Source organism: Pieris brassicae, chromosome 14 (assembly GCF_905147105.1).
Source record: "Pieris brassicae chromosome 14, ilPieBrab1.1, whole genome shotgun sequence".
NCBI lineage: Eukaryota > Metazoa > Arthropoda > Insecta > Lepidoptera > Pieridae > Pieris > Pieris brassicae.
This window is the reverse complement of record NC_059678.1, coordinates 3,004,984-3,031,960: the sequence shown is the minus strand read 5'-3', so window position 1 is coordinate 3,031,960 and position 26,977 is coordinate 3,004,984. Positions and strand designations below refer to the sequence as shown.

Below are 26,977 nucleotides of genomic sequence, written 5' to 3'. Positions count from 1 at the left end.
TACCATTTGAATACCTATATTTGACCTTTGCTATAAATAAAAACGTTGAGAAATTAACTTAACATTAAAATTGCAAATAAAATATCACGCCATTTAAACGAATTTTTAATTAAAATTTACGTAACGACATAGATAAAACAATACGTTACAAGGTATTATATAGTCTGTAACAATAAATATTGTATATTACTGGCAGCTGGCAAGTGGCAACACAAATTTTTAATGTTTTATAATGGCGGATCTTCGATTAAGGCACGCCAAGAATATACCGCTAATTAATTCCTAAGTGTATAATTATTAGTGAAGTTTATGTGGAATTAGATATATAAACAATGGAAGCTTTGAAGGACGGAATGTGTCGGTGTTGTGCCTCCGAGGGTACTTATAAAGACTTCACAGCTTCATATCAATGGATGGGTGCCGAAGAAGTATATGGCGACATGTTAAAGGATTGCTTCGATATTACTGTAAGTATAGTTTAGTTAATACCTATAATAATTATATCCCTTAAGGGAGTTTCGATAAAAAGTATTTATGAAAATGATGTATTTCAGTTATTGATCGGCTGTCGGCTTGGCTCCGTATTTGTTCAGCGCGTTCATTTGTTTTACACAGCATTAGCTATTAAAACTTGTAAATATTCGTTAAACTAATATATGTTTATAATGTATTTTAAATATCGTATCATCTTACTTTCGTGGATAACATTACCACTAATAGTCACAGAAAGTACATAAAATGTTTAATATTACTTTTCCTCAGTATATCTTAAGCTTATATCAAGAAATTCCGTGTAAAATTAATACTATACATAGAGAGTATAAAAGAACTTTCACTGCTTGATTTGCGTTTTTGTGTTTTATTATGCCATAATTTTACAAAAAAAAACCTAATAAAAAGTTTTTGAATTTAAATACAATCATGTCAAACACTCATTTGGAGAATTGAGATTTGTGAGACCAAAATCCTGTTGATCTATTCCTATTTAGTGACTAATAGATTCCATTCAAGATCTTACCAATAAAAATCTGTTATTCTTGACATGATTCTGAAATCAATACTGAAATTCATTGTTTTTTTTAAAATGATGTATACAAAAAAATCACACTGAATAAATAGCTTTTTGAATATATGGAACTAACTCAGTTGAGTAAAAGTTTATAATAACAGAATTTAGAATGAAAGCTCATTCTTTTTATTTATCATATATTACTAAGAAAGTTTAATTTAATTAGACTATATATATAAGGTATGACAATCCTATTAGTCAAATATTTGGTATTTTATGTTAAAAATCTGTATTTATATACCTGTATCTATATAATGTAAAGTTACTGTAAATCTAATTAGGTAGATAACATTGTAAAATAAATAAGATAATGAAGGTACAAGCTTGAACTTATAAATTTGCAAAACATATAACATAAAGTGCAATAAAAATATTTATCTTCTGTGTAATAATTGTACCTCCATGTTCTCCAGAAAGTCTGAGTAAAATATTTGTTTTAAAAAGTTTTGTATGAAATAACTAAGAGTGTTAATAGTAAAGTAATTGACATAGTTGTTTGCAACACTACATATGTAATTTAATAACTGTTTAGTATTTATATCTTATGAACAAATACTAATAAGATGGCTATGTTTAAGAGGGACTCAAATATAAAAATCTGTTCTGATGAATGAGAGAATGTTAAGTAATGTTATATTAAGCATCATTATATGGAAGTAGGCTGATTATGTTATATCACTTGATATGTGATTTGCATGTAGGGTTTCAAAATTATAACAGTTCATTGTGCTGGGGATATACTATATTACATCACTGGGCTGCACTTCAAATGTTGAATTTACTAAACATTGCTTATACAATCCTTTCATTCTATATAAAAATAACTTTACATAAAGTACAGACAGGCATAGCAATATAGTTTACACTATTAAATTTTTTTATTTTTGTTTCAACAGCTGTCAACGTCACTGGTGAACAATGGTGGTATTTGCGAGGTCTGCATCACACAATTACGGAATGCATTTAATTTTAAAAAACAGGTACAAAATACTGAAGAACAATTTAAGAGGATGCAAGATAAGTTTTTAAAAGGTATTTATAATTTATATTTAGTACATTGGCCAAGAATGGGGCAGTGATATTCTTTAATTAGCCTTTGTTTGCCTAAGGCCATTTTGTGTTTTGACATGAATTAAACCCTGTATGTTGGAATGATTGCATATTTTTTTAGAGTAATAGTGTATTAAGGAAATATAAATAACTGACTAAAATATAGTTTATAAGAGCAGTGTTGGCCTAGTTGCTTCAGCATGCGACTCTCATCCTTGAGGTTGTAGGTTCAAACCCCGGCTGTGCACCAATAGACTTTCTTTATGTGCGCATTTAACATTCGCTCGAATGATGAAGGAAAACGCGAGGAAACTGGCTTGACTTAGATCCAAAATATCGACAGCGTGCGTCAGGCATAGAAGGGCGATCAGCTACTTACCTATTAGATTAACAAATGATCATGAAACAGATACAGAAATCTGAGTCCCAGACCTAAAAAGGTTGTAGCGGCAATTGTTTTTTTTATATACTTTATAATTCAAATTTTTGGGCACATAACTAAAACTTCCGAAAATGAAATCCTTGAAATCCTATCTCACAACTCCTTTCTTGGCGAATCCTTTAAGGCCTCTGCAGTTAGGCTATGTATTCACTTCCGGTCCCTATTAGGTTAGCTCCTTCTCTATCTTCCTCTGTACAAACAATACCTGTCCACATTCTATCCCTAACTTTCTTACAAACTACTAACTGACGTGAGACTGATCTTAAATTATGGTGATTTATGTGCACTTTTTATTTTTATGGTTTAGTTTGTTGTTTTATTTTTGTTCCTGTTGAGTATTGTCTCAACAACTATGTGCAATATGTATTTTTGCACTTCTTGCCTACCTTATCCAATTTAATACATTTTTTTTCTCTTCTCACAGTGGTTGCCTGGAAGAGATCGCTCAAAAGCGATAAGGCCGCCAGTTGCTCTCCTTTTAATTAAATTAATGTCTATATATAATAATTTCTAGAACATTTTCAAGCCATAAATTTATATTTAGTATAATATAGACCGTGGCTGCTTCTTCAAAAAATATTTTTTTTTTATTGATATTGCTATTTGCACATTAATCCTAGGTCTTGTATATTGTGATTTTAAAATCTATTTCAAATATAACTATAATATGTAACTATATCTAATTGTGAAATATTGTTAAGCATTCATCTTATTTGTTGCAGGGGATATAGTTAAAATAGAATTGAACAATGATCCAATGGAAAACTCTGATGGTGGTGATAATATTGATGATGATTTCTCTAGTCCTGGTTAGTATCATGTGTATTTCATGCTTATAATTGTAATGCTTCATCATCAATATTCATAATTCATCGGCTTCATTTGTAACAACTTTAATCTGAGCCGTGTAAGCTTTCGGACTCTTAGACTCTTATCTCTGAGAATGTGGCTTCAATCAGCCGGAATCAATAGACTTTCTTTGAGCCCTTTTAACTCTGACTATGGCGAGGGAAAATATGGTTGGAAATGCTTGCCTTGGACCAAAAAATTTGATGATGTGACTGTGAGGTTGGCTTCTATTTACCTATTAAAAAAAACAAATGATGACAAAGCAGTTATAGATAGACCTAAAATCATCTATTGCCACTGGTATTTTCTAACGAACGAATTCTTAAAGAATATTGACATTTGACTTTTTAAATAATATTTATAGGACTGGCCATTTTGAGTAGGATTTTTTTTTGAAACTAACTAACTATGAATATTGATTTCGAATTAGTATAATTAACTAAAAATGCTTTATGATATACAACATTCTTTGTTCGTTTTTCTGGCGCGTATATAAATAGTTTTGTTTGTATTCCGACAGAACTGGCCATGTGAAAAACATTGATTTCCAATATTAATGCCACAAACAATTAACGACTGTAATTATTTTATATGTATTTTATCAATATAATAACTCCGATCGAAGCATTTGCTTTAAACGATATTCAGTTTTCGTACATCCTCTTTGACGATATTTGCAGCACGCATTCAATGTCAATGTTATGTCAAACGTCATAAGGTTACATGAAAAAAGTTTGAATTGTAAAAGCGCTATGCACTGAAAAAGAATTGCTATCGTAACAAAAGTTATGATTACTTAATATGGTGGTTAAGTATTCTTAAATTGTCTAATTTTCCGCGCGATTTTCCTAAGTTTTTCTTTCATAACAACCTTCTCTTGACAGTAATAAACACAACAAAAAAAGAATTAGCAATTCGGTCCAGCCGTGACCAAGGGAAATAGGGATTCATTTATATATATATAGATAGATAGAAAAATGAATCCAGGACTCCCGAGTGTACTGTGCCTAGTATTGTTTGTTATCTACATAATAATATTTTTCTCTACTCTTACCTTGAGCTAATATGGGATTGTGGCTGGATTCGCCTGCGTTGATAAAAATATCTATAACAAAATTTAAATTATTACAAATAGTTGTATTCCCTGTTTTAATATCATTAAGAGTGAATCGCGTCTACTATAAAAAAACATCATTATTATTATTTTGTTTTTAAATCAGCTAATTTTTAATATTTTTTTATTTTTCCGGCCTATCTTTGAAACATCCAAATGTTCTGGTGTAACGCATTTAAGAGATGCTTTACAATTTCAGAATATGACGTACCAATCCAGTCGATTAAAATTGAGAAGATGGAATCGAAAACGAAAAAGCGACCAGCTAGAGCCTCCACGTCGAAGGCGAAAAAGCCCAAGGTGGAAGTTGGCGAGCCGTCGAATAAACGTAAGTGTGATTTTCGTTTAGAAGGTTCAATGGTTTTGTGTTCACGGGCATCAAGGCTTCGTATATTTGCTGGTTGGAGCAAGCTGGTATCGTCTTTTGTTTTACTAGCTGTTGGAACTGATATAACTGTTCAGTGTACCCTTACGGCTTGATGGCTGTATTGCTGTTGCCATGGTTACGACATTTTGACGGACTATACTGTTCTATCTTTCATATTAGATGTATATAGTATCTGTGAAATAGTTTAACTATAATACGTATGACAGTTAGAATCTTGTTAAAACGAAATTTTTCTATAACTAATGGGCTCATCAGGTCTGCATAATTGTTTTTTTCCAACTGTTATTTTTTCTTATAAATCTTCTTATATATACCAAATTTATAAGATTTATATGATATAGCTTTTTGATTACAATGATATGGAGAAAAAGTTCGATAAGTCAGTCACAGACTATGAAACATTTATAATACTATAGAATGATCAGCCACAGAGTATAGGATGCATGCATCAGGAATAAAGTAAAAATAAACATAGACAATAGAATTGAATGTTGCCATTCTTTCAAGATTTGTTCAATTTATACAATACAATAAATTACCGGACCTCCTTTCTGTATTCCTTACAATTACTACGTGTTCCGTTTGCAACTAAAATCCCTTTTGCTTTATCCTTTATTGTTTTATCTTTCTTCATAATCAATAATAATATTAAGATGTAATATGTTTATGTACATATTTTGTTAACTAGCTTATCATTTTGTTGACTTTTTTTCGCATGTAGTTTCCCAACCTTTTACTTGAACTTGGCATAAAATTAAAACTATTGCCATAATATAAAAAATACATTAACATTATTAAAAAATCTTTCATCGCAGACCTGTGTTATCGTTGGCCAAAGACTAGATTCTTAACATGGTCATATTTTACATCAAGCCGTATGAAGTGCTATTTTTTTTTTATTAATGTCATCTTGAACACAAAAACATTAACCTATTTATCAAGATTATGGAAAAGTTACGTAATTTCATATAAATATTAGTATTTGGAGGTCTTCTTTAAGATATTATAAGTAAAAGTAAAAAAAATTAAAAGAAACTATAAATATGGTTATGGACGTGTGTTATCTTTGGGGCCGTTCAAGATTTACGAAACCACTATGGATAGGAGGGGGAGTGTGAAAACGAAATACATCTTCGAGGATTCCTACAAATAATCACAAGAAGGGGGGAGGATATATTGCAGTAAATCTGCTTACTTGAACGGCCAACGATAATTATTAGTTGGGCTTCAGCGTTCGACTCTCCCTGAGGTCGTAGGTTCGATCTCCGGCCGTGCACCAATGGACTTTCGATCTATGTGCGCATTTAACATACGCTCGAACGGTAGAGGAAAACATCGTGAGGAAACCGGGCACGTGGGGCTGATCACCTACTTGTCTATTAGATTGACAAATGATCATGAAACTGATACAGAATCTGAGGCCCAGACCTAAAAAAGTTGTAGGCGCTATTGACTTATTTTATTTACATATATATATAAATATGAGTACAGTAAATTATTTATTTATTTATCTTGATTAAAAGATATAAAAATTCAGTTATTTCATATAGTGTGTTAAATTGGTTGATGCAAAATTCAATTAAAACATTTGAATAGGTATTTTACAGTGTTTAAAACGAAAAAGGAATTGGCATATTTAACGTTTTTTTTTTAAATTTATACGTAAACTCTTCCATAATTTTTTTCCCTCGTTATATTTCTGTGTTAGCAACACCAACTTATGACTTAGTTTGTGTTGCTGTTTGTGTTATAGAGGCTTTGCAAAGTTATAGTTTTATTCTACTTTTGTACAATTGAGAGAGAATTGAAAAATTACGAGAGTAGATTTGATTCGAAGTAAACCGATCTATGGAGGTTAAAATATTCTTTCGCTGCATAAATATCCAAAATTTTCCTTGCTCCAAGACGTTCGAACTCTTTTTATCTGCAACTGTATGTCGTTGTTAGGGATGGCCACGCTTCCGCCTTTCCAGTGGCCACCAATCAGGCAATGTTACATGAACCTACTAAAGTAGGTACGTCAATAAACCCATATTTATCAAAGTTTGGGTCCATTTTAATTATAACTTTGCATTGCTACCTGTTTTTTTAGTATAGAAATATTAGCTATTATTTTAAGACTTGAATTTACACAAACAAATATCTTTTAAACATTAAGTGAATTACGGAGTGATAGTTTTTTTTTTTATTGGACTTCGTCATCAGTTGTAAATGGGAGACGAACGCAAAGGTAAGCCAAGCCGCCTTTCCTATTTACTTGCGATGAGACTGACAATCTTTAAAAACATATTACAGAAACTAAAATAACTAGTAATAAACGAGCTATTCTTACGTATATTTAAACTTTTAAAATATTATAAACACGAGTACGAAATACTCGAATTCGTTACGTTCTAGGCAATTGTTTGGGGATGACGCGATATCCATAAATGCGCTGACTTTGAAGTGTCAAAAGTATAGTTAAATTTGGGCAAAGCTTTGGGCTTTTATACATACGTGTCATAAGTGAAAACAAGCGAAGAATATAAGTTAAGAAGATATGGATGAAGATAATTGAGATTACTTCGTTTCTGTTATAGGAACAGAAGATGATGCCCCCAAACGCAGAAAGCGGAAAGTGAAATCTGATCATAGCGCTACCCCGGAGCGCATTGAACATAGAGTTAACCTTACAACAATACTACAATACTCCAACGCCAGCCCTTTTAGGGATAAAACTATGCGCGGCTTCTCCTGTCTCTACTGCGCGAAATATTTCCAAACAATTGACGAGTTACGCAAGCACACAGCGCTACAAATCGAAAAGAATAAAATCAATAAAATGCTCGATTATAAACTCAGCTACAATCCCATAAAAGTCGACATCACAGACCTCGCGTGCAGCATTTGCCAACGCTCGATGAAGGACTTGAACGAACTAAAAGACCATTTGACAAGCGAACATAATAAAACAATTCATAGAAATATAAAGGATATAATCCTGCCGTTCCGATTAGAGAACGGACAGAGTTTCGCCTGCGTTCTGTGTTCGGTCGTTCATATTTCGTTTAAAAATTTGTATCATCATATGAGCAGTCATTACAGGAATTACTGTTGCTCGAAATGCGGCGTTGGTTATATAACGATAGCGGCTTTGCGTAAACACGACAAGACCCACTTTCAGGGCAACTTCTCTTGCGACTTTTGCGATAAAACGTATACGTCGCTGACGAAGAAGCGCAACCACGAGAAAGGCGTGCACACTGGCGGTTGGCTGCGCAACAAATGCCCGCACTGCCCGGAGATTTTTGTTAGCTACTACGATCGTAGCGAGCATTTGGTGAAAGCGCATAATCAGGCGCCGTTAATATTCCCATGCAACGCGTGCAACAAGACGTATAAGAAGAAATTCGAATTGAACAGGCATATACGGCATCATCACCTCCAGCAGAAGAGCTTTCTGTGCGATAAGTGTAACGCGAAGTTCTTCTCGAAGCGCGGCCTAGTTGATCACATGACTAGGCACACGGGCTCGGAGGTGTGCTCGTGCGATCTATGCGGCAAGACGTTTTCGCGGCTGCGCACACTGAAGGACCATTTGAAAATACACGAGGACGACAAGAGGTACCAGTGCGAGGTCTGCAAGAAGACGTTCATGCAGAAGTGTAGCCTGAAGAGTCATATAAAGCTGCACCAGGATGACTTGGATATATTCAAGGAGTTTGATGATGTCAAACACTTGATTGATAATCGGGAGATGACGCTGAAGGAAATTGCGGCTGAGAGCAAGAGGAAGGCCGAGGAGGAGAAGAATTGGTTTGGCAAAAATGATGCGGACAGCTGAAAGAATAATCACTGTTTAGCATTAATGAATATAAAGATTTTTTTATAACTAATATTTTACTACAGCTTGATGCGTATAGTATTCTTGTAATACATGGATACCATTGTGTATAATACGAAAATTGTATATAGTGTATGTTTTACCACAGACTTGAATAACATAGTTTTAATGGGTATATGAACGTTCAACTTTTCGCGTGAACTATACCGGAGGGGAGTGGTAGATTTTGACATACGGGAGTTATGGTACGCCCTAAGGATCGTTTCTGAAGCTTAGCGTGAGATTCAGAGTCCAGACTTAGCGCCGAGTCTGGCTCCCGTACGTCAAAAATTATAGTCAATTTTACACAATACAATTCCGTTCGTAGTTCTTTGAAAATTATATGTTACAATAATCAACATGAATATTTCGTGTCCGTGTCAATTAACGCGTATATCAATTGATATGTTTAATATATGCGATCGTTTAAAATATGAAAACACAACCCTGCGTATAGATACCGGTAAACATCTTGAACAAATGTCCTTTCCTGAAGCGATGTTCAGGTTTCACTTGGGGGGGGGGCAGGGGGGGGTGACGTGTCGATCGCGTGATTGGTAAATGAGTTGACGTTTGTGTCTCGCGCTGTGTACGATACGTTTGTAGAATTTGAGGTTTGTTGACGGTATGTCAAAAGTTTATAAATCAAATAATAAATGAATATAAAATGTTTATTTCTTTAAAGTAATCTTGAAATTCTTAATAATACAATTTCTCGTTAGACTGTCCCGTACACAAACATGACGATGGTATCAAAATAAATTTTAATAAATATTTGTAGCATTCGAATGAACTTAAACATATAATCAAATTAATTACAGCGAGAAATAATTAAGAAAATGTGTGCGTGTACTAGTCTAGTGTATACACGTAAGAAACGAAACTTCTTTATGATCTTATTTTTCTAAAAATGATCTACTATATGCAACTCTACAGAAATTACTTACATAAAGTTTTACTATACTTTTATTATCAAAGACACGAATACAAATAATACAATTATTTCATTTCACCTTATTACTACTAAGATTATTACAGAATTTCATTAATTGTAATAGAATTATTACTGCCATTGTTATCGTTATTATATATTTTTGTTATTAATGGCTTCGAATCTCTTCGAATCAACCGTGGTAGGGACAAGAAAAAGATGGCTCGTAACCGAAAAATGTGACGGTAAATAAAGAAGTTTCACTTCATAAATCAAATTAATCACGGCGAGAAATAATAAAGACAAAAATATTTTAATTTTTCAGTTTTCGAGATGCGTTCAAAAAATGCAGAGAAATGTAAAAAATATCGTAACCGAAAAAAAGAGGCGAATCCAAAAATAAAAAAAATAACATTAACATCGGCAGAAAGGTCTCGGATGTATAGGTTGCGGAAAAAACAACTCGTTCAAGGAATTGTATCATCTGTGAATGAAGTTTTGTATACTCCATCATCTTCGAACTCGCTAATGACGTTTGATCAATCGCCTCAGCCCGTAACTGCCGGTAAATATGATTCTCTTTTCTCCGTCATAATTTAATTGAATTATTGAAGTTATACTTCATCTGGCGCGTTCGAGAAAGATGGGAGTTAATTACGATGCGCACGCGCATCGTTGCAAAAAATCTACACCCTGTAGCATAGTCAACCTTTTAGTTGTTTCTATTGTTAGTGTCGTTTTTTCTACAAACGTAGAATGAGGCTAATGATACAATTGTTGAAAATATTTTTATCTTGTTACGCCAAAGAAGTATAACTTCTAACGCGTGTACATAACGCACACGTGTTTTTTTAAACTTATTAAAAAAAATCTATGCTCTATGTTTCGACAACTATATAACTCGGTTGATGTCAACAAACAGTTGAAATCTTTTTTTCTATTGTCTATGTTCGTGTGTGGATAGCTCACTCACGTGTTGCCACTCGCGCGAGTTGCACGCGTTGTCGTGTCGGTACTTGTCGTTAATCCATCTATACAGTAACGCTAATAGGTATATTGGTCAAATTATGTTTCATTCGATATTGTCAATCTCTTTTGAAATTGACGAGACTGTCACCTAGGGAATTGTATTGCAATAAATAATTTGAATAAGCTGCTTTTTTATTGTTTTCGTTTCGCTCCTAACAATATTTCAAAATTTTATTGATTTTACCTCTGTTAAGGAGGGTTTTTTTTCTTACAAAATATCACAACCATATTTCTGTAATCATTTTGATGTACATTTATTTTGATATTATTATACTAGCGGACCCGACAGACGTTGTCCTGTCTTAACTATGGATATTGAATTCGAATTGGTACAATTAACTGAAAAAAAATTACAGAAACCAAAGGGTTTATTATTGTAATGTTTTCTGATGTGCATCCTTTGTTTGTTTTTCTGGACATCTGTAAATTCAGGATTCTATTGTATTCTTCATAACCAAGTATACCAAGTGTTATTTTAGTAACGTGTTTGTTAGTTTGAAATGAAATCTCAAATTTTAACTATAAAAAGTAAATTAATGAAACAAACAACCTTTTTAGGTCTGGGGCCTCAGATTTCTGTATAACTGTTTCATGATCATTTGTTAATCTAATCGGCAAGTAATACTATGTGTTAAATGCGCACATAGAAAGAAAATCCATTGGTGCACAGCCGGGAATCGAACCTACGACCTCATTTATGAGGGCCGCACGCCGAAGCCACTAGGCCGTCACTGCCCTAAACCCATAACCATTAATTATAATAACAGCTCGAATTTTGATTTATATCAACCAGTTCAATTAGTAGTACAATAAGTACAGTATGTAGTACAATTATTACACTCATGAGCAGTGTGGTCGCTCTGTGAAGCCTGTGAAGTGCCCAGGAGACTTCCGTGCTTCTGGATGGAGTTAGGCTGGCTTTGTTAGCCAGGACTTTACGCACAACGGACCATTTATGAGTCTAAGTGCGGAAACTGAGTCCACCAAGCTATATATAACTTGGGAACAAACCGTGATCCATGTGGTATCAAATTATTTCTATTAATATTATTTTCTATGTAGCCAAGTTGACATTTCAAGGATCGTCATGCTCGCTTAAATGTCATTGCTTATGGCGGCGTCCATGCATCGGGTTGTCTCTCTCCCTAAAATATGGAGGGGGGGGGAGCGATGGTTGACCATGCGTCATACTCGTGAAGTAGCAACCGACTTGTGGTGACTGATCGTACTTGAATTCGTGTATGCGATGATGTTAGTTATTTCGCCTGTGTATTTGCGTGTTGTTCCCACGTGAATGTAATTGCGTGCCCCTATTTCACCATGCCTCCTGCTGATGTCATGTGGAACATGGTAATGGTTGGAGCTCCTTACAAACGTTGTGTAATACAAAAAAAAACTTGGCGATTAAAAAGAGTGGCGGAGAGTTTATTGCCAGTTAACACACAAAATTTCACTAAAACCGTGACTCGAGAATTTTTTTAGACTATCGAGGTTTTCATATGGATCCCTAACTTTTTTTTATAATATTTGATAACCCACAGAATGTACTGCATTCTCTCTGGTGTAAGATTTTTTCGATCCACTAATGGAGTATATTTCATCCAATCAAATTATTTGTGTAGACTAGAGTACTAGACGACTCCAGTATGTATTTGAAATTTGCGTACAATAATATTACATACGCTTCAATGCTTCTTCAATTGTTTTGTTGTAATTTACGACCAAAAGTTAAACGGTTAAAGTTTACGTTGCTTAGTTTAGCAGTGTGATATGCCGAACGGCGGAAAGCTGAACGCTCTTTTTCTTTTATAGGCCGTACCGGAGCACGAAAAAAACCAAAACGGACCTTTAAAGAAGATAATGATAGTGAGCTGTGTGATAACGATAAAGTATATCGTGAAAAGCATGTGTCGGAAATGCAGAAACAGTGGCACAACTTGAATATACTGCTAACGTGTTCGAATATAACACCGTTCAAAGATCGCAATGATGCTGGATATATATGTGCCTACTGTTTCAAGACTTTCCCCGACCCAAACGAATTAAGGAGACACACGCACTACGATCACGTTAAGGAGAAACACTCGTACAAGGCAGGCTCCGGGATGAGCAGCTTTGTTGCGTTTCTGGACATTGTTGATCTGAAGTGCAACTTATGTGATAAGCCAATGGAATCTATTAACGCGTTAACAAATCATCTCGTCGATGACCATTACAAGGAGTACTACTCGGACGTAACGGATTATTTCCAACCCTTCAAACTAACGAATGAACAGCAGATCAACTGCTGCCTCTGCACTGCAATTTTCCACAATATGAAACTGTTAATGCAGCACATGAACGAGCATTACAGGAATTTCATATGCACCATATGCGGCGCTGGTTTCGTTAATAGCTTCCGTTTGAATCGACACGAGACGACTCACGTGAAAAAGAAATCTAGTTTCCCTTGTCGGCACTGTGGGCTGGTCTTCGCTGCCGAGTCTAAAAAGAAGGCTCACGTCAATACAGAACATAAGGGCGTTGCTGGCGATAGTGTATGCCAAATATGCAAGGCTCGCTTCAAGAATTACTACCAAAAGACACGGCATATGTCGCAAGTGCACAATGTCGAGGGCATCAAATGTGATATGTGCGAGAAAAAATTTAATTTGAAGTCGAATTTGATGCTGCATATGCGGAGTGTTCATTTAAAGGAACGCCCGTATGCATGCTCAGTGTGTAGTATGGGTTTCTTTATAAAGCGCCATATGCTGGGCCACTATCTGGCGACGCATACGAATGAGAGGAAATTCAAATGTGATATATGCAGTAAGGCATATGCAACGCAAAATAGTAGGAGGAAGCATATGAAAAAAAACCATGGTATCACTAAAGCTAAAAGCCAAACCGCTCTCGTGTAGTTTAATATCGTGTGATGAATATTTATAATATGATTTTATATTAATATCTTATACATATGTGATAATATAGCGCTTAGATCTGTAATGTTTTTTATTAATTCTACGATAAACACACACTTTAAATTATGGGACGAAACTTTTTGGTGCTATGTTGTGTCACAGAACAAGTACGCATAAGCATTTACTCAAAATTAAATATCCTCATGTATCGTAAAAATGTTAGTAAATTCGTAAAGGAGGAACAAAAATTTTCCGCCTTTTCTTTAGTTGTTAAGATAAATCGTCCAAATAAAAACGATGTTGGAACATTAGAAAGCCGTAAAATCGTCTTAAAATATATTTAAAGATTGAAATACAAATATGTATGTGGTATTTGTAAATAAAACACTTGAAAAACAATAGAAAAAGCTAGGTTTGCTTCCTCGCTCCAATTTAATAGTAATCAAAATTTACGAATAAAAAAATGTGTGCGGTTACTAGTGTACACACGTAAGAAGTGAAACTTCTTTATGACCTTATATTTCGAAAAACTCACTATAAACTTTAAACAGAAATTGGTTGTTAAATTAGAGAAAGTTTTACTAGTCTTTTATTATCATAGACATGAATACAAATAATGCAATTATTTAATTTTACCTTATTACTACTAAGATTATTACATTGCATGAATTGTAGTAGAATGATAGTATCATTGTTAAACGACATTCTATCCCTACTTCGCTAGAGAAAGTACTCTTCGAATCAACCGTGGATAAGAAACAAGATGGCGCGTAACGGAAAAATGTGACGGTGATTGTACGGTTTTTTCCAACGCCGATGAAGAATTTTCACTTCAATAATTATTTATTCAAACAGACAATCATAACTCCATATGGTTATTACTATATTATTTACAATATGGTCCTAAATATTATATGAGTAGGTTAGCTTTAAAGTAGATTAAATCTTAAAATTATAATGGCAATCCAGTCCTCTCGCTATTACGCTCTGGTGAGTCAGTTATCCTTATACAGCTCGTATAACACGTCGGGATCGTACAATTGAAAAAAATATTGATAATATCTGCGTGAAGCGGCATTATCAATGATCCAAACACATCTATGACTATGTTAGCATAGTACTAATACTAATATTTCTGATACATTTTTGTTTAAACCTTAATATATGCATGGTGAACTTTAAGCGATAAATTTTCTAAAGGTCTTATGTATAAAATATAGTATGTATTGTATAATGATGTTACGGGTTTGGGAAGATACGAATTCTGATATATGGATGCTTGTATAACTTTCTAGAATGTGACGAGCGTAAACAATAGAAGCACAAATGGAATCACCGACAAAGTAAAGGATTAACTAGTACTTTTCTTTGTAGGTGACGTCAGCAAATTACCTAAAACAACTTTAATGGAAAATTCACGGTCTAATATATTTGAACCTATTGTTAACCTAAAGATTGGAGAAGAGGAGGAGTATTCCCTCTAAGATATCGAAGATTGTGAACCCAAATATCTCATTTATGACGAATATCGAGGTAAGAAAACAGATGGAAGCCACTGAGAAGTTCCGAATTAAAACCTATATATACGAACTAATACTTTTACAAATGCCAGAAGACCGTGATTACACTATAATGTTTTTATTTGGAGATAAAAAGGATAAAAGTGAGATAGACGAGAAATTAATAAGCTCTAAACATAAACAATTGAAGGATGTCGTAAATGAAACACACGAAAGAGAAATAGAAAAAACTCATTTTAATTTAAGACAAATTACAAAATTCACAAACGCGACACAAATCCGCACACTTAAAAAAGCACACGGCCTACCACAAGCAAATTAGTGAATTGAATTGCAGTGGGTTTGGTCATAAAATGTCTTCATCATTCTGCTGCATCATTTGTGATAAAATCCTCAATGATGTAAATGAAATAACCTCACATCTTGAAAACGAACATAATCAAAACATTCACACTGATATTAATAACCAATGTACCAATAAAATTTAAATCGGATACATTGCGTTGTGTCATCTGTTTTCGTACCTTTAACAAATTCAAGGCTTTGTTAGAACATATGAACACACATATTAAGAATTATACATGTTCAGAATGGCTTCGTTAACCGGGCACGGCTAAACGACTGAAATACTGGTACATATAAATGTAATTGGTGTCCGAAAGTTTTCACGAAAGCACGCAACATGAAATTGCATCGAAAAATTGTTCACATACGCTGTGAAAATGTTAATAAATGTTCTCAACATACAGATCGTAAGAGACACATATAATAAGCCTGCGTGGAGGCAGAGTTGAACTGCTTAAGTGCAAGTTGAACATTTTCTACTAAAGGAGCCCTCAGAACACATACGAATCGTTTGTTTGAGAGGCGTTTTGCCTGTACGCTGTGTAAAATGAATTTCTTTGTTAAGTCAGAGTTGCAAGACCACGTGGTTAAGCACACCGGCGTACGGACCTTTGAATGTGGTGTGTGTCACAAGACACATAAGATACATGAAGACGATCGAAGGTTATGTGCGATTACTCTGGAAAAGTGTTTATTCAGAAGGTTACGTGGCGAAGCCATATCCTTTCGAAACATCGCGTGGATGTTTAGGTATTTCTTTCTCGGAATATATTTTTATTATTGATCTTTGGTGTACGTTGAAAGGTTTTTAATTGTTAGGGTGTTAACTCTTGGTTGAATTATTAATAATTACATATTTAGTTATAATAAAGCATTGTTAACTTAGAAGCTTTATTTTCAAATACCCACAAAATATTAGTCTGTTACTGTCAACAATATTAGATATTTTTTTTTAATTTAACAGCGTAAAAAATTTCAAACAAGAATCGTTTAGGAAAATAACGCAATTAAATAATCTTGATTTTTTAGATTAAATTAAGTATATACTTTTTTGAAATGTGTTACCATGGTTCATTGTTTTTTGTATATAAGTCTGGTTATGATTGAACACTTAATAGTAATTTAGTGATTCTTGACTAACGTGAAGATATCTGATGGTTTCTGCATCTCTTTTGTAGATTTTTTTCTCTTCAATTTTGATTGCAGACATCAATAATTATTGAATTGAATCATTGAACGACTGGATGCTAGTAAATCCAATATAGATTCAATACCTGATTAAACTATGATTATCAAGTATAAATGAAACAAATCGCTTACAACTCCGAAGTTCTTGCGGCATTTTGACTACTTAACTTTCAATTTACTCTTATTTTCGTGAGTATCACATATGTCACAGAAAATCGTAATCACTATCCAACCATGCCTTACACACGAATCTTCGGCACCTTTTGGAACGTCACCAAGCTCATTACCAACCTTCTGGGTAACATCCTCATACAGTGCTTCTTCATGAAACTAGCAGAAAACTATAGCAGCTTGCCTTTGGTATCATGGCATTATAAAATCTGTAAATTTAAGATCGGATCTCTACGGTAAATTTATATACTGCGTAATTACTACGATGAATTAATTTATTGCATTGCAAAAGACGCGTGATTCACTTTCTGAATATCAGTAAAACCAATATTTTATCTTTATAGGTAAACGACCGGGTGTTAAAATTGAAACCGAGTCGATGGATACTGTTAAAACAGTGAAGAAGCGCATTACAAGAATGAATACAAAAAGTAAGCTTCAAATGAATAAACATATGCACAATATTGAGGAGATATTAAAGTGTTCTAACGCTACACCTATTCGTGGCTACGAAGGGCAAGGCTACAGATGTTGCTATTGTTCCCAACAATATTTAAAACCAAGCGAACTCAAAGCTCACACTGTTGAGACACACGAAGGCATCACCAAAGCAGATTTCGGATATCCCCATATAGAAAAATTTAATGTTAAAGTTGATATAACCGATCTTCGATGTAAACTGTGCGGGCATAGTATTGATAATATAGATGTACTAATTAATCATCTCATCAATGATCATAATAAAGCGATGTACACAGATATTAAAAGTCATATAATACCATTTAAATTTGACAACAGTGAAGGTCTTCGTTGCTTCATATGCTCGAACAGATTCAATGCGTTCAAGGCGATATTGGAACACATGAAATTGCATATAAGAAACTTTGTCTGCCCAATTTGTGACGCTGGATTCATAACTCGAAGTCAGATGAGATATCACCGCCAGACACATAAGACTGGTTCATTCAAATGTGATCATTGCGACAAAGTGTTCAGTACGTCCCTCAAATGTAAAAGTCATGTGAGGAGCGTTCACGAGAAGAGCGTTTTGAATAAGTGCGGATTTTGTGATGCGACATTTATATCCTATAGGCATAAACAGAAACATCAGTCCGAAGAGCACGGCCTGGAATGTCAAGTTAAATGTGACGCATGTGGGCGTTCCTTTCAAAGTCAGGGTTCATATAGAAAGCATTTGCGGGCGAACCACTTAATGGAGCGTCAGTTTGAATGCTCGTTCTGTGAATTGAAGTTTTTTACGGTCACTGGATTGAATAGGCATATGGTAAAGCACACAGGGTCAAGAGACTTTAAGTGCGATGTTTGTCAGAAGGCGTTTGGACGTCGAAATACGTTGAGGGAGCATATGCGTATTCATGCTGACGATAGGAGATTTAAATGTGAATATTGTGGATTTGCTTTTGTCCAAAAGTGTAGCTGGCGCGGCCATATGCGCACGAGGCATGGTGAAGAGGTTTAGATTGAAAATATGATTATGTTTATGCAAATATGTTCATTATTTTATACATATAGTATTTATAAATAAATAGATGAAGAATTTAAATCTTTTTCTTGAATATATCTTTTAAGAGGTATTCATAACTCTACCGAACTACATGATCATACAATTTTCTTGCAAAACTTTGTTTCTGATTATGTAGTGTTTTAATTTCCTAAGGACACTGCCTATTTGGTGTGTGTTGATTCATTTTTGACAAATCCTGCATTATAATGATCAATATATTTGTACTGTTAAAATCAAATTTACTATGTTCTGAAAGTTTATAGAAATTATGCTTCTGCAATAACAACAACTGAACTATATGTGTTATTAGTTTGAATGATGTACTAAAAGTAAGCAATAAAATCAAAATTGCTGAGACACTTTACTATCTCGATATAGAATTAGAAAATGTTTGAACACCAATAAAATAAACGTTTTCTTTATAGGTATACCCACGGATGTTGTTGTTAAAATGGAAAGAGTAGATTCTGATTCGGAAGAATATGATGAGGAATGGCAATCCAATTTGGCAGTGTTTACATCGACAAAGGAATCTGAGAAGATCAGCTTAAACGAGGAAATGAACAAGCACTGGGTTAACATACGGGAGATACTGAAGTGGTCCAACGCTACGCCAATAAGGAGTTATGGTGGCAGAGGATACCTTTGCTGCTATTGTTCTAAACAATTCGTTGATCCCAGGGACTTGAGAGCTCACACATCACAGTCCCATATCGGAATAAATGATGCATGTTTTACGAAGAAAGCACATTTGAATGGCTACTGTATTAAGCTGGATATAACCGAACTGTTTTGCAACATTTGCGGTGAATCCATAGACAACGTGGAATTGCTGTTGGACCACCTTTCGAAGTATCACAGTATACAAATCTACACGGATATTAAGAACCTTATAGTTCCATTTAAATTTAATAGTGAGGAACTGCAATGCTGTATATGTGATGAGAAATTTGGTGCTTTCAAAGTGCTGTTGGCGCATATGAATGATCACATCAGGAATTATGTATGCGAAGTGTGCGACGCTGGTTTTGTCAACGTGAAGCAACTGCGCGGGCACGCAGAGATCCATAAAACTGGGTCGCACAAGTGTGAGCAGTGCGGCAAAGTTTTCTCCACGATGCGCTCCTGCTCGTTCCACATGAACAGGGTGCATCGCCGTACCTTCGTTTATAAGTGCGGTCACTGCTCGCAATCGTTCAAGGAGTCCAGACAGAAGCAGAAACACCAACTGGAGGTGCACGGCGTGGGTGCTGTGATCACGTGTGAATATTGCGAGCGTTGCTTCAAAAATCAGACGACTTACAAAATCCACGTAAATCGTGATCATCTGAAATTACGGAAGTTTGCCTGTACCATGTGCGAAATGAGGTTTTATAAGTGCAGCGATTTACACGATCATATGGTGAGGCATACCGGTGAGCGTGTTTATAAATGCGACATATGCCAGAAAGCGTTTGCGCGACGTAAAACATTGCGGGAGCATACCAGGATTCATCTTGACGATAAAAGATTTAAATGTGAACATTGTGATAAAGGTTTTGTTCAGAAGTGCAATTTGCGTACACACCTCTTAAACAAACACAAACTAATTATTTAAAGCGAACATAACAGCACCTTATATCCTCATATGAAATCATTCAAAACTCGAGGGATTCTTAAAATATTATTCGAGTGTTTGAAAGATCAAATGGTTCGATATTTGCTAGAGATAATAAAGTGTTCAATTATTGTTACTGTTTTTCTTTGACAATGTCAAAAGTTTAGAAGTTATCGTGTATATATGTATTCATAACGTGAATTAATGAATTCGAAAGGACTCTGTTATTCTGGGTTCCTTCAAAGCACATTGCTGCTGGTCTGACGGCTCTAACTCCTTTTTAAGAGAAAAAGTTCCTAAATGCTTTTTCATGACATTCGTTTTGTAGACAAGCTTTTGGCTTGACCTCTGCCAAAGGTTTTGATGTATCGTTCTCATGTCAATCATAACAAAATCATAGATTCGTGTACGTTGATAGTTAGAACTAGTCGCAAAATGTACTTCAATACAATATTTCTGTCTTGCTCTTTGCAACTTTGAATTGTAGTGATATATTTCGAAATGAAATTTTTTTGGGGAACTCTTGATAACTATACCAGTTTTGAATTAACGAGAGTCGACTGTATGTTACAGTACGAGGCATGCCTTTAGTTTTGACGTTTGAAGACAAAAAACACAACTAGAACCTTTAGTACTTTTTATTGTTTTTCAAAGTATCTTAATACACTTTTCCATTCGCTCGTAACAGTTATTCTCAAGTGAAGGTGTTCAAAATGGCCGACTTGAAAGCGTCGACTACTTCTTCACCGCGAAACCTTTGACCACGAATACTTTCTTAATTTTAGGAAATGTACAGATATCGTTAGGTCAGGACTCAGGACTGTATGAGGATGGTCAAGAATTTCTACGTTTGAGGAGCGCTTTTCGAGAAAGATTCATTTTCGTACATAACCTGACAGTTCCTAATAATTTTGACGTGACAACGTCTTATAATTCGATGGAGCCGGCTGCACGCACGAATAAACATGACTCATGCGGCGTTACGTCGCTCTGAGACGTTCTATTTATGGCTTGAAGTGCAAGCGAGAGCGCGGTACGAGCGACAAAGAGGCACAATCGGCAGCGTTCAACATCCGTAATTGTGTTCTCCACTTACCTCCTTCTCTATATCCATACAAAATATCTATCAAACAAATAAAATTAAAGTTTCTTTTCAAAAAGCAAAGATTCCATCAGTGTTTTCTTATGACGTTGTCACGTTCAACTATTGTGAGTTATCATACAACCGATTTTTTTTATATAATGGCAATAGTTATCCTAATACATTCAACTGTTTTGAAATTCAAAATGGATTCGATTATGATTCGAATATAGAACATTTCCAAATTCAAAATTGCCGTGTAATATGAAAACCACAGAGCTTAAAAGGCTTGCCTCGTATTGTTAGGGTTATGCAAACGCGTAAATCACGATATGAATAGTTGGAGTGTTAGGAAGTTACCGTTGTCGAAAACAAATACTTGAATCTGATATGGATTTTATTAAAGTACTTTATCAATTGCTTTTTTCTTTAATTCACTGTCCTTACAATTTCAATTATAATCCTGGGTTTTCATGGAAGTAAAAATACAAATAAGATAAGATTCCCATATGTGCCTTATGTTTGATATTTGTATGTTGTGGCTGCAATTTATAAAATCACCGGCGTGAATTGAACGTCCACGTTGAACTGTAAATTGTCTAGAAATAGAAACCATTTATTTTCTTCAATTATATTTTTCTTCTGTCTCATTGTTACGTACTAATTTACGATTGGTTTAGCTGATTATAGGGTATCCGGAAGCTGTATACATATATTCCCTTACTCGGAAAAATAATATGAGCTGGCTGTCGCGTGTCAGTATACAAAAGGAAGGAATCCAAAAATCGAACAGACTAAAGTATTGCGGTGTGTCCAACTCCACGCATTGGATCCTTATTAATATAATCAGTAAATGCGGTATATGGTCAGTGCGCACGCGATAACGGTTCGAAATAACTTCGTATGCTTGCGCCATTACGCCGGAACACCACCTCTCATATCGGGTTCGTATGTCAAAGTCAAAATTGTCAATTGTCATCCTTTCACTGACTCCGATTTATCACAAACATTGAGTATAAAATATATAAAAATTTGATTTATTCATTAATGTGTCCTGTGATTTTTTCACATTTAACAAAATTCATTCTTAAAAGCACTCGCAACCTCTGGCATTGAGTGTCAATGGTTTGTTAAAATCAGGTGAGCGTACTCGATTTTCTTTAAAAAATAAATAAATAATACTACTTCCTATAGTTTATTATCGACTATATAATTATATTTCAATAGTTCAACATATGTTGTGTGTGTCGTTACCCTAACAACTGAACAATAAATAATTAAATGTATAATATCTTCTTATTTCTATTAATATTGTAATTCTAGATTACACACTAAACATGAGTTTTCAGTACAAACTGTTAAAATCTAGAGTAGTGGGCGATGTTAAATAAAAAATTCGATATGACGATGATTCGTTATCGAAAATGTATTATTATGTAAATATGTTAAATATTTAAACGAATTTGGTCTTAGACGCCAACAATGAATTACATAAATACATTTCTGGGATGTTCTCAAACTTATAACATGGTCGTGTATGCCGTCACGGTGCCAAAGCTCCGTTGAGTTGGTATATCCTGAAAAATCATTACATATTTACCTCCACTATAAACTTAATATAAGAGTACAAACATGTACATTTTTTGGACAAATCACTGACGGAATATTATTAGCAATCAACGTGCCATATACATAAATCGAATAAAAGATTGCCTAATAGGATGATGTTCAGTCATGAAAATAATATAATACTAAACAGTAATCAATGTACTACAAAATACGTTTTCTTTATAGGTAACACTCCCAAACCTGTCGGATTAGCAAGTACCAGGAACCCAGAATTAAAAAAACATTTCGATAATATAGAGCTCATATTAAAGTGGTCCAATGCGACTCCAATCAAGACGTATGGCGGTAAAGGCTATACGTGCTCCTACTGTCTACAACAATTCCTAGTACCAGCTGATCTAAAGAAGCATACAATTGAAACACATAGCAAAGTTGTAGGCCCAATAGTAAAAAAGTCTGACTTAAGCGTTTTTCATATGAAACTAGACATTACTGACTTGGAATGTGTATGTACAAGAACACTTGATGATATAGAGGAGCTTGTAGATCATTTGATTGAACAACACGATTTATATTTTCATACTGATGTCAAAAATTACATGATACCTATTAAGTTTAACAACGATGAACTCCGATGCTACATATGTAAAAACAAATTTTGTTCGTTTAAAATGCTTATAAAGCACATGAACGTACATTTTAGAAATTTCGTCTGTAACGTTTGTGACGAGGGCTTCGTTTATAGTAAGCAGTTGAAGAATCATTCGGCAACACATATGACTGGGTCCTTCAAATGTGATAATTGTGATAAGTCATTTGACACAAAGCAAAAGTGTGGGTACCATATAAGATCCGTGCATTCTATGAAAGCGCGAAATAAATGCGGGTACTGCGGAGAGTTTTTTAGGGACTACCGTACCAAAATTTCACACCAGTACAAAGTGCATGGGGTGGCATGTGTCTTCAAATGTACCGCATGCGAGAGAAGCTTTATAAGCCAGCGGGGCTATCAAACTCACATGCAAAGGTATCACCTAATGGAAAGACGACATCCCTGCAAATATTGTGATATGAAGTTCTACTCAACTTCCGAATTAAAATGCCATCTTGCCAAACATAATATTGAAGTCCCTGTGTTCAAGTGCGACATTTGTATGAAATCGTATAAGAGAAAATCGACGCTACGTAATCATTTGAGAATCCATTCTGATGATAGGCCATACAGATGTGAGGTCTGTAGTAGAACCTTCGTCCATAAGTGTAGTTGGAGGAGCCATTTGACCTCTAAACATGGCATTATACAACCCAAAGTATCGTCGTCTTATTGTAAATATGATTAAAACATTAAATTGGAAAAATATATTATATATAATATATCCTTATTTCCTGAAAATATTTTCTTCTAAATCATTTTACTGCTGCCGTGTCGATGATTAAGTTGTATTACCCGCCCTCGGTTGATTGTATTGATGCCTAAACTGTACGAGTATATAATTGTGCGGAAGTGGTTTAATATGTCCTTTTATTTATAGGTCCACGACGTAGCCACACAAATGATCTTATTGATGATCAGAGTGTCAAAAAACAAAGAGAAAAGAAAGGTGTAGAATTGGCTAAACATCGTTACAACTTGGTGGAAATTCTGAGAAACTCAAACATCACACCAATACGATGCCGAGGCGGTATTGGATATGCGTGTTGCTATTGCGCACAAGAATATACTGACCCAGCACATCTTAAAGCACATACATTGAACGAACATGAAGAAAATGAAAGGCTACGTCTATTGGACGGAAAAGACTTGTATAAATTTCACGCTAAACTTGATATAACTGAACTGAAATGTACGATTTGTGAAACAAAAATCAACAGTCTGGAACAATTTATCGACCATTTGATTAATAATCATCACATCAGCCTGCATACAGATATAAAGAATCAGTTGTTCCCATTTAAATTCGATAAAGAAGCACTGAGGTGCTGCATATGTGACGGTGTTTTTCACAAGTTCAAATCCCTCCTTGAACACATGAACGTACACTACCGGAACTATATTTGTAAAGACTGTGATGCAGGTTTCGTCAATCGCAGTAATTTAACTCAACACGCAAAAAGCCATCAGCTTGGCACGTTCAATTGTGATTTTTGCTCGAAAGTATTCGATACATTTAGAAAGAAACGGTCCCACGAAAAATGCGTCCACACCCATTCACATACACTCAACAAATGCGGTTATTGTAATGAGAAATTTCGGGATTACAGCAGAAAAGAGAAGCATTTAATCGATGTTCACGGTGTTATTAACAAGGATACAAAGTGTCAGGCGTGCGACAAAACATTTAAAAATCAAAAGGAATACAATTCACACATAAAAAGGTTGCATCTAATGGACAAGCGGCACAAATGTTCCGAGTGTGATATGGCCTTTTTTACTTCTGGCGAGTTGAAGAATCACGCCGTGAAACATACGGGGGAACGTAGTTTTGTGTGTGATGTGTGTCATAAAGCGTATGGACGGCAGAAGACACTCAAAGAACATATGCGTATACATAAAGATGATAGGCGGTTTAAGTGTGAGCATTGTGGCAAAGCATTTGTCCAGAAATGTGGATGGCGTGGACACATGTGGGCGAAACACGGAGAGCATAACTGAGTGTTATTTCCATAACTTTTTAGAAGTGAAACTTTTATGAGGGTAATTTTTTACGGATGAGACGTCACGATAATGTGCAGCGTTTTTTTCGATGAACAGGGAGAGAGCGATTGAGAGAGTGAGAAAGGGAGATCGAGAAAAATACGCGCTATTGGTTGATGTATTCGTTTAGTAGTTACATAATAGAACTAAAGCTCATGGCAATTCTGTCGCATAATGTCTTGTGCAGTAAACGCAGATTTTTTATTTATTTATATTATCGTTAGCACGTATACGTGCTTACGATCTACGTACGTGGGGCTTTTACCTTAGTAATAATTAATTTACAAAGAAGTCTCACTTCTGACATGTCTACTTTGAACGCACGCACTTTTTTCACATACAATATGTTTATGATGTTTCGTAATACACTTTCTCATACATACGTAATTGTACGCCAATTTCAAAAACAGTAGTGTAGTTCCAAATAAATGGTCATAATACGAGTATATTTATGTGTTTATCTAATATTTTGCAAACACACCTGTTGCAAATAAATCTCGAATTAAAAACTTTTCTGTCAAGATTACAATTAAACAAAACTTGATGCTTCGAGCTCGAAATCAATTCAGAATAATATTTTTCCTTATAGATATATATATATAACGGTAACTGCTTTGTTTATAACTGTATATAGTAATACGACTATTCTTATTATTAATATTTATGTATATTTTGTACATATAAAATATATTTAATACAAGATGGCTTTTTTATCCGGTCCGGAGGCTTTAGCACATAGTATTTAAATGATCGTAATCCTTGGGAATGATTTGCTCCAGTTCAAACAACGTCCTTGTCTTGTTAACTGCTAGTAAATGTAAATTTAGAATCAAATTAATATCTATTCCGATCATAAGTGTTCTTTTTTTACCTATATGAATAAATATACTTTGACTTTAAGTTTGAAATACTAGAACTAGTTTCTTGTATCGAAAACTGGAAGCGAACTTCTCTATTAAGATGACTATATTTGTGTAATGTTACTGTTTTTTTTATAAAATCTTTGAAACTCATTTTCGTAAAATGAATGTCATGAATTCTTAAATCACGTAAGTCAATAACGATTTGATGTACTGCATAACCACAATTAAAACGTACTAAGTGTAAAGGAGTTATCTGGCAAGTGAACTTCAAGATTGTAATGGTCTCGTTTTCTTTATAGGTGGAAAGAAAAGTCGCACGAAATTGACGTCTCAAAGAGATAGTGAAAATGATCAAAATGATCCACCAAAGGTTAAACACGGTCACGAATTAGAGAAACATCGGACAAATATTAGAGAGATTATACTTTGGTCAAATGCAACGCCTATTCGTAATCGCGGTGGCATTGGCTACGCGTGCTGCTTCTGCGCTAACCAGTTTCCAGACCCTGCAGACTTAAAAAGTCATACGATAGCTGCCCATGATGATATTACTAAATCCACGTTCATGAAAGGAAAAGATATGTATAGCTATTTTGTGAAATTGGATATAACCTTTTTAACCTGTAAAATTTGCCTACAAAGTTTCGATACATTGGAAACGTTAATGGGACATTTAAAGTGTGAACATAACAAAAATATCTCCACTGATATCAATAATCATATTCTTCCATTTAAGTTTGATAGTGAACCGCTTAGATGTTTCATATGTCTTAATGTTTTTAACAA

At 34.6% G+C, this 26,977-nt stretch overlaps 3 protein-coding genes across 11 annotated transcripts; all 3 read left to right on the top strand.

Moving 5' to 3' along the window:
- The first annotated feature begins 223 nt into the window (after nt 1-223).
- Nucleotides 224-24,129, top strand: LOC123718226 (zinc finger protein 98-like). Of its 9 annotated transcripts, XM_045674686.1 has the most exons (7): nt 224-467; nt 1,966-2,101; nt 3,284-3,370; nt 4,724-4,852; nt 10,031-10,270; nt 15,012-15,170; nt 18,812-18,884. In XM_045674686.1, the coding sequence occupies exons 1-6, from the start codon at nt 333-335 to the stop codon at nt 15,119-15,121; spliced, it is 837 nt and encodes a 278-aa protein (XP_045530642.1). In that variant the 5' UTR covers nt 224-332; the 3' UTR covers nt 15,122-15,170; nt 18,812-18,884. The 9 variants fall into 9 exon arrangements, with proteins under 9 accessions (XP_045530642.1, XP_045530635.1, XP_045530643.1 ...); XM_045674679.1 differs by lacking the exon at nt 15,012-15,170 and having other exon boundaries at nt 18,812-21,103; XM_045674687.1 differs by lacking the exon at nt 10,031-10,270.
- Nucleotides 16,606-18,342, top strand: LOC123718232 (zinc finger protein OZF-like). The gene is made up of 2 exons (XM_045674703.1): nt 16,606-16,879; nt 17,206-18,342. The coding sequence occupies exon 2, from the start codon at nt 17,241-17,243 to the stop codon at nt 18,339-18,341; it is 1,101 nt and encodes a 366-aa protein (XP_045530659.1). The 5' UTR covers nt 16,606-16,879; nt 17,206-17,240; the 3' UTR covers nt 18,342.
- A 145-nt stretch (nt 24,130-24,274) lies between the features above and the next one.
- On the top strand, nt 24,275-25,410 carry LOC123718233 (zinc finger protein 845-like). The gene has a single exon (XM_045674704.1). The coding sequence runs from the start codon at nt 24,663-24,665 to the stop codon at nt 25,284-25,286; it is 624 nt and encodes a 207-aa protein (XP_045530660.1). The 5' UTR covers nt 24,275-24,662; the 3' UTR covers nt 25,287-25,410.
- The last annotated feature ends 1,567 nt before the right edge of the window (nt 25,411-26,977 follow it).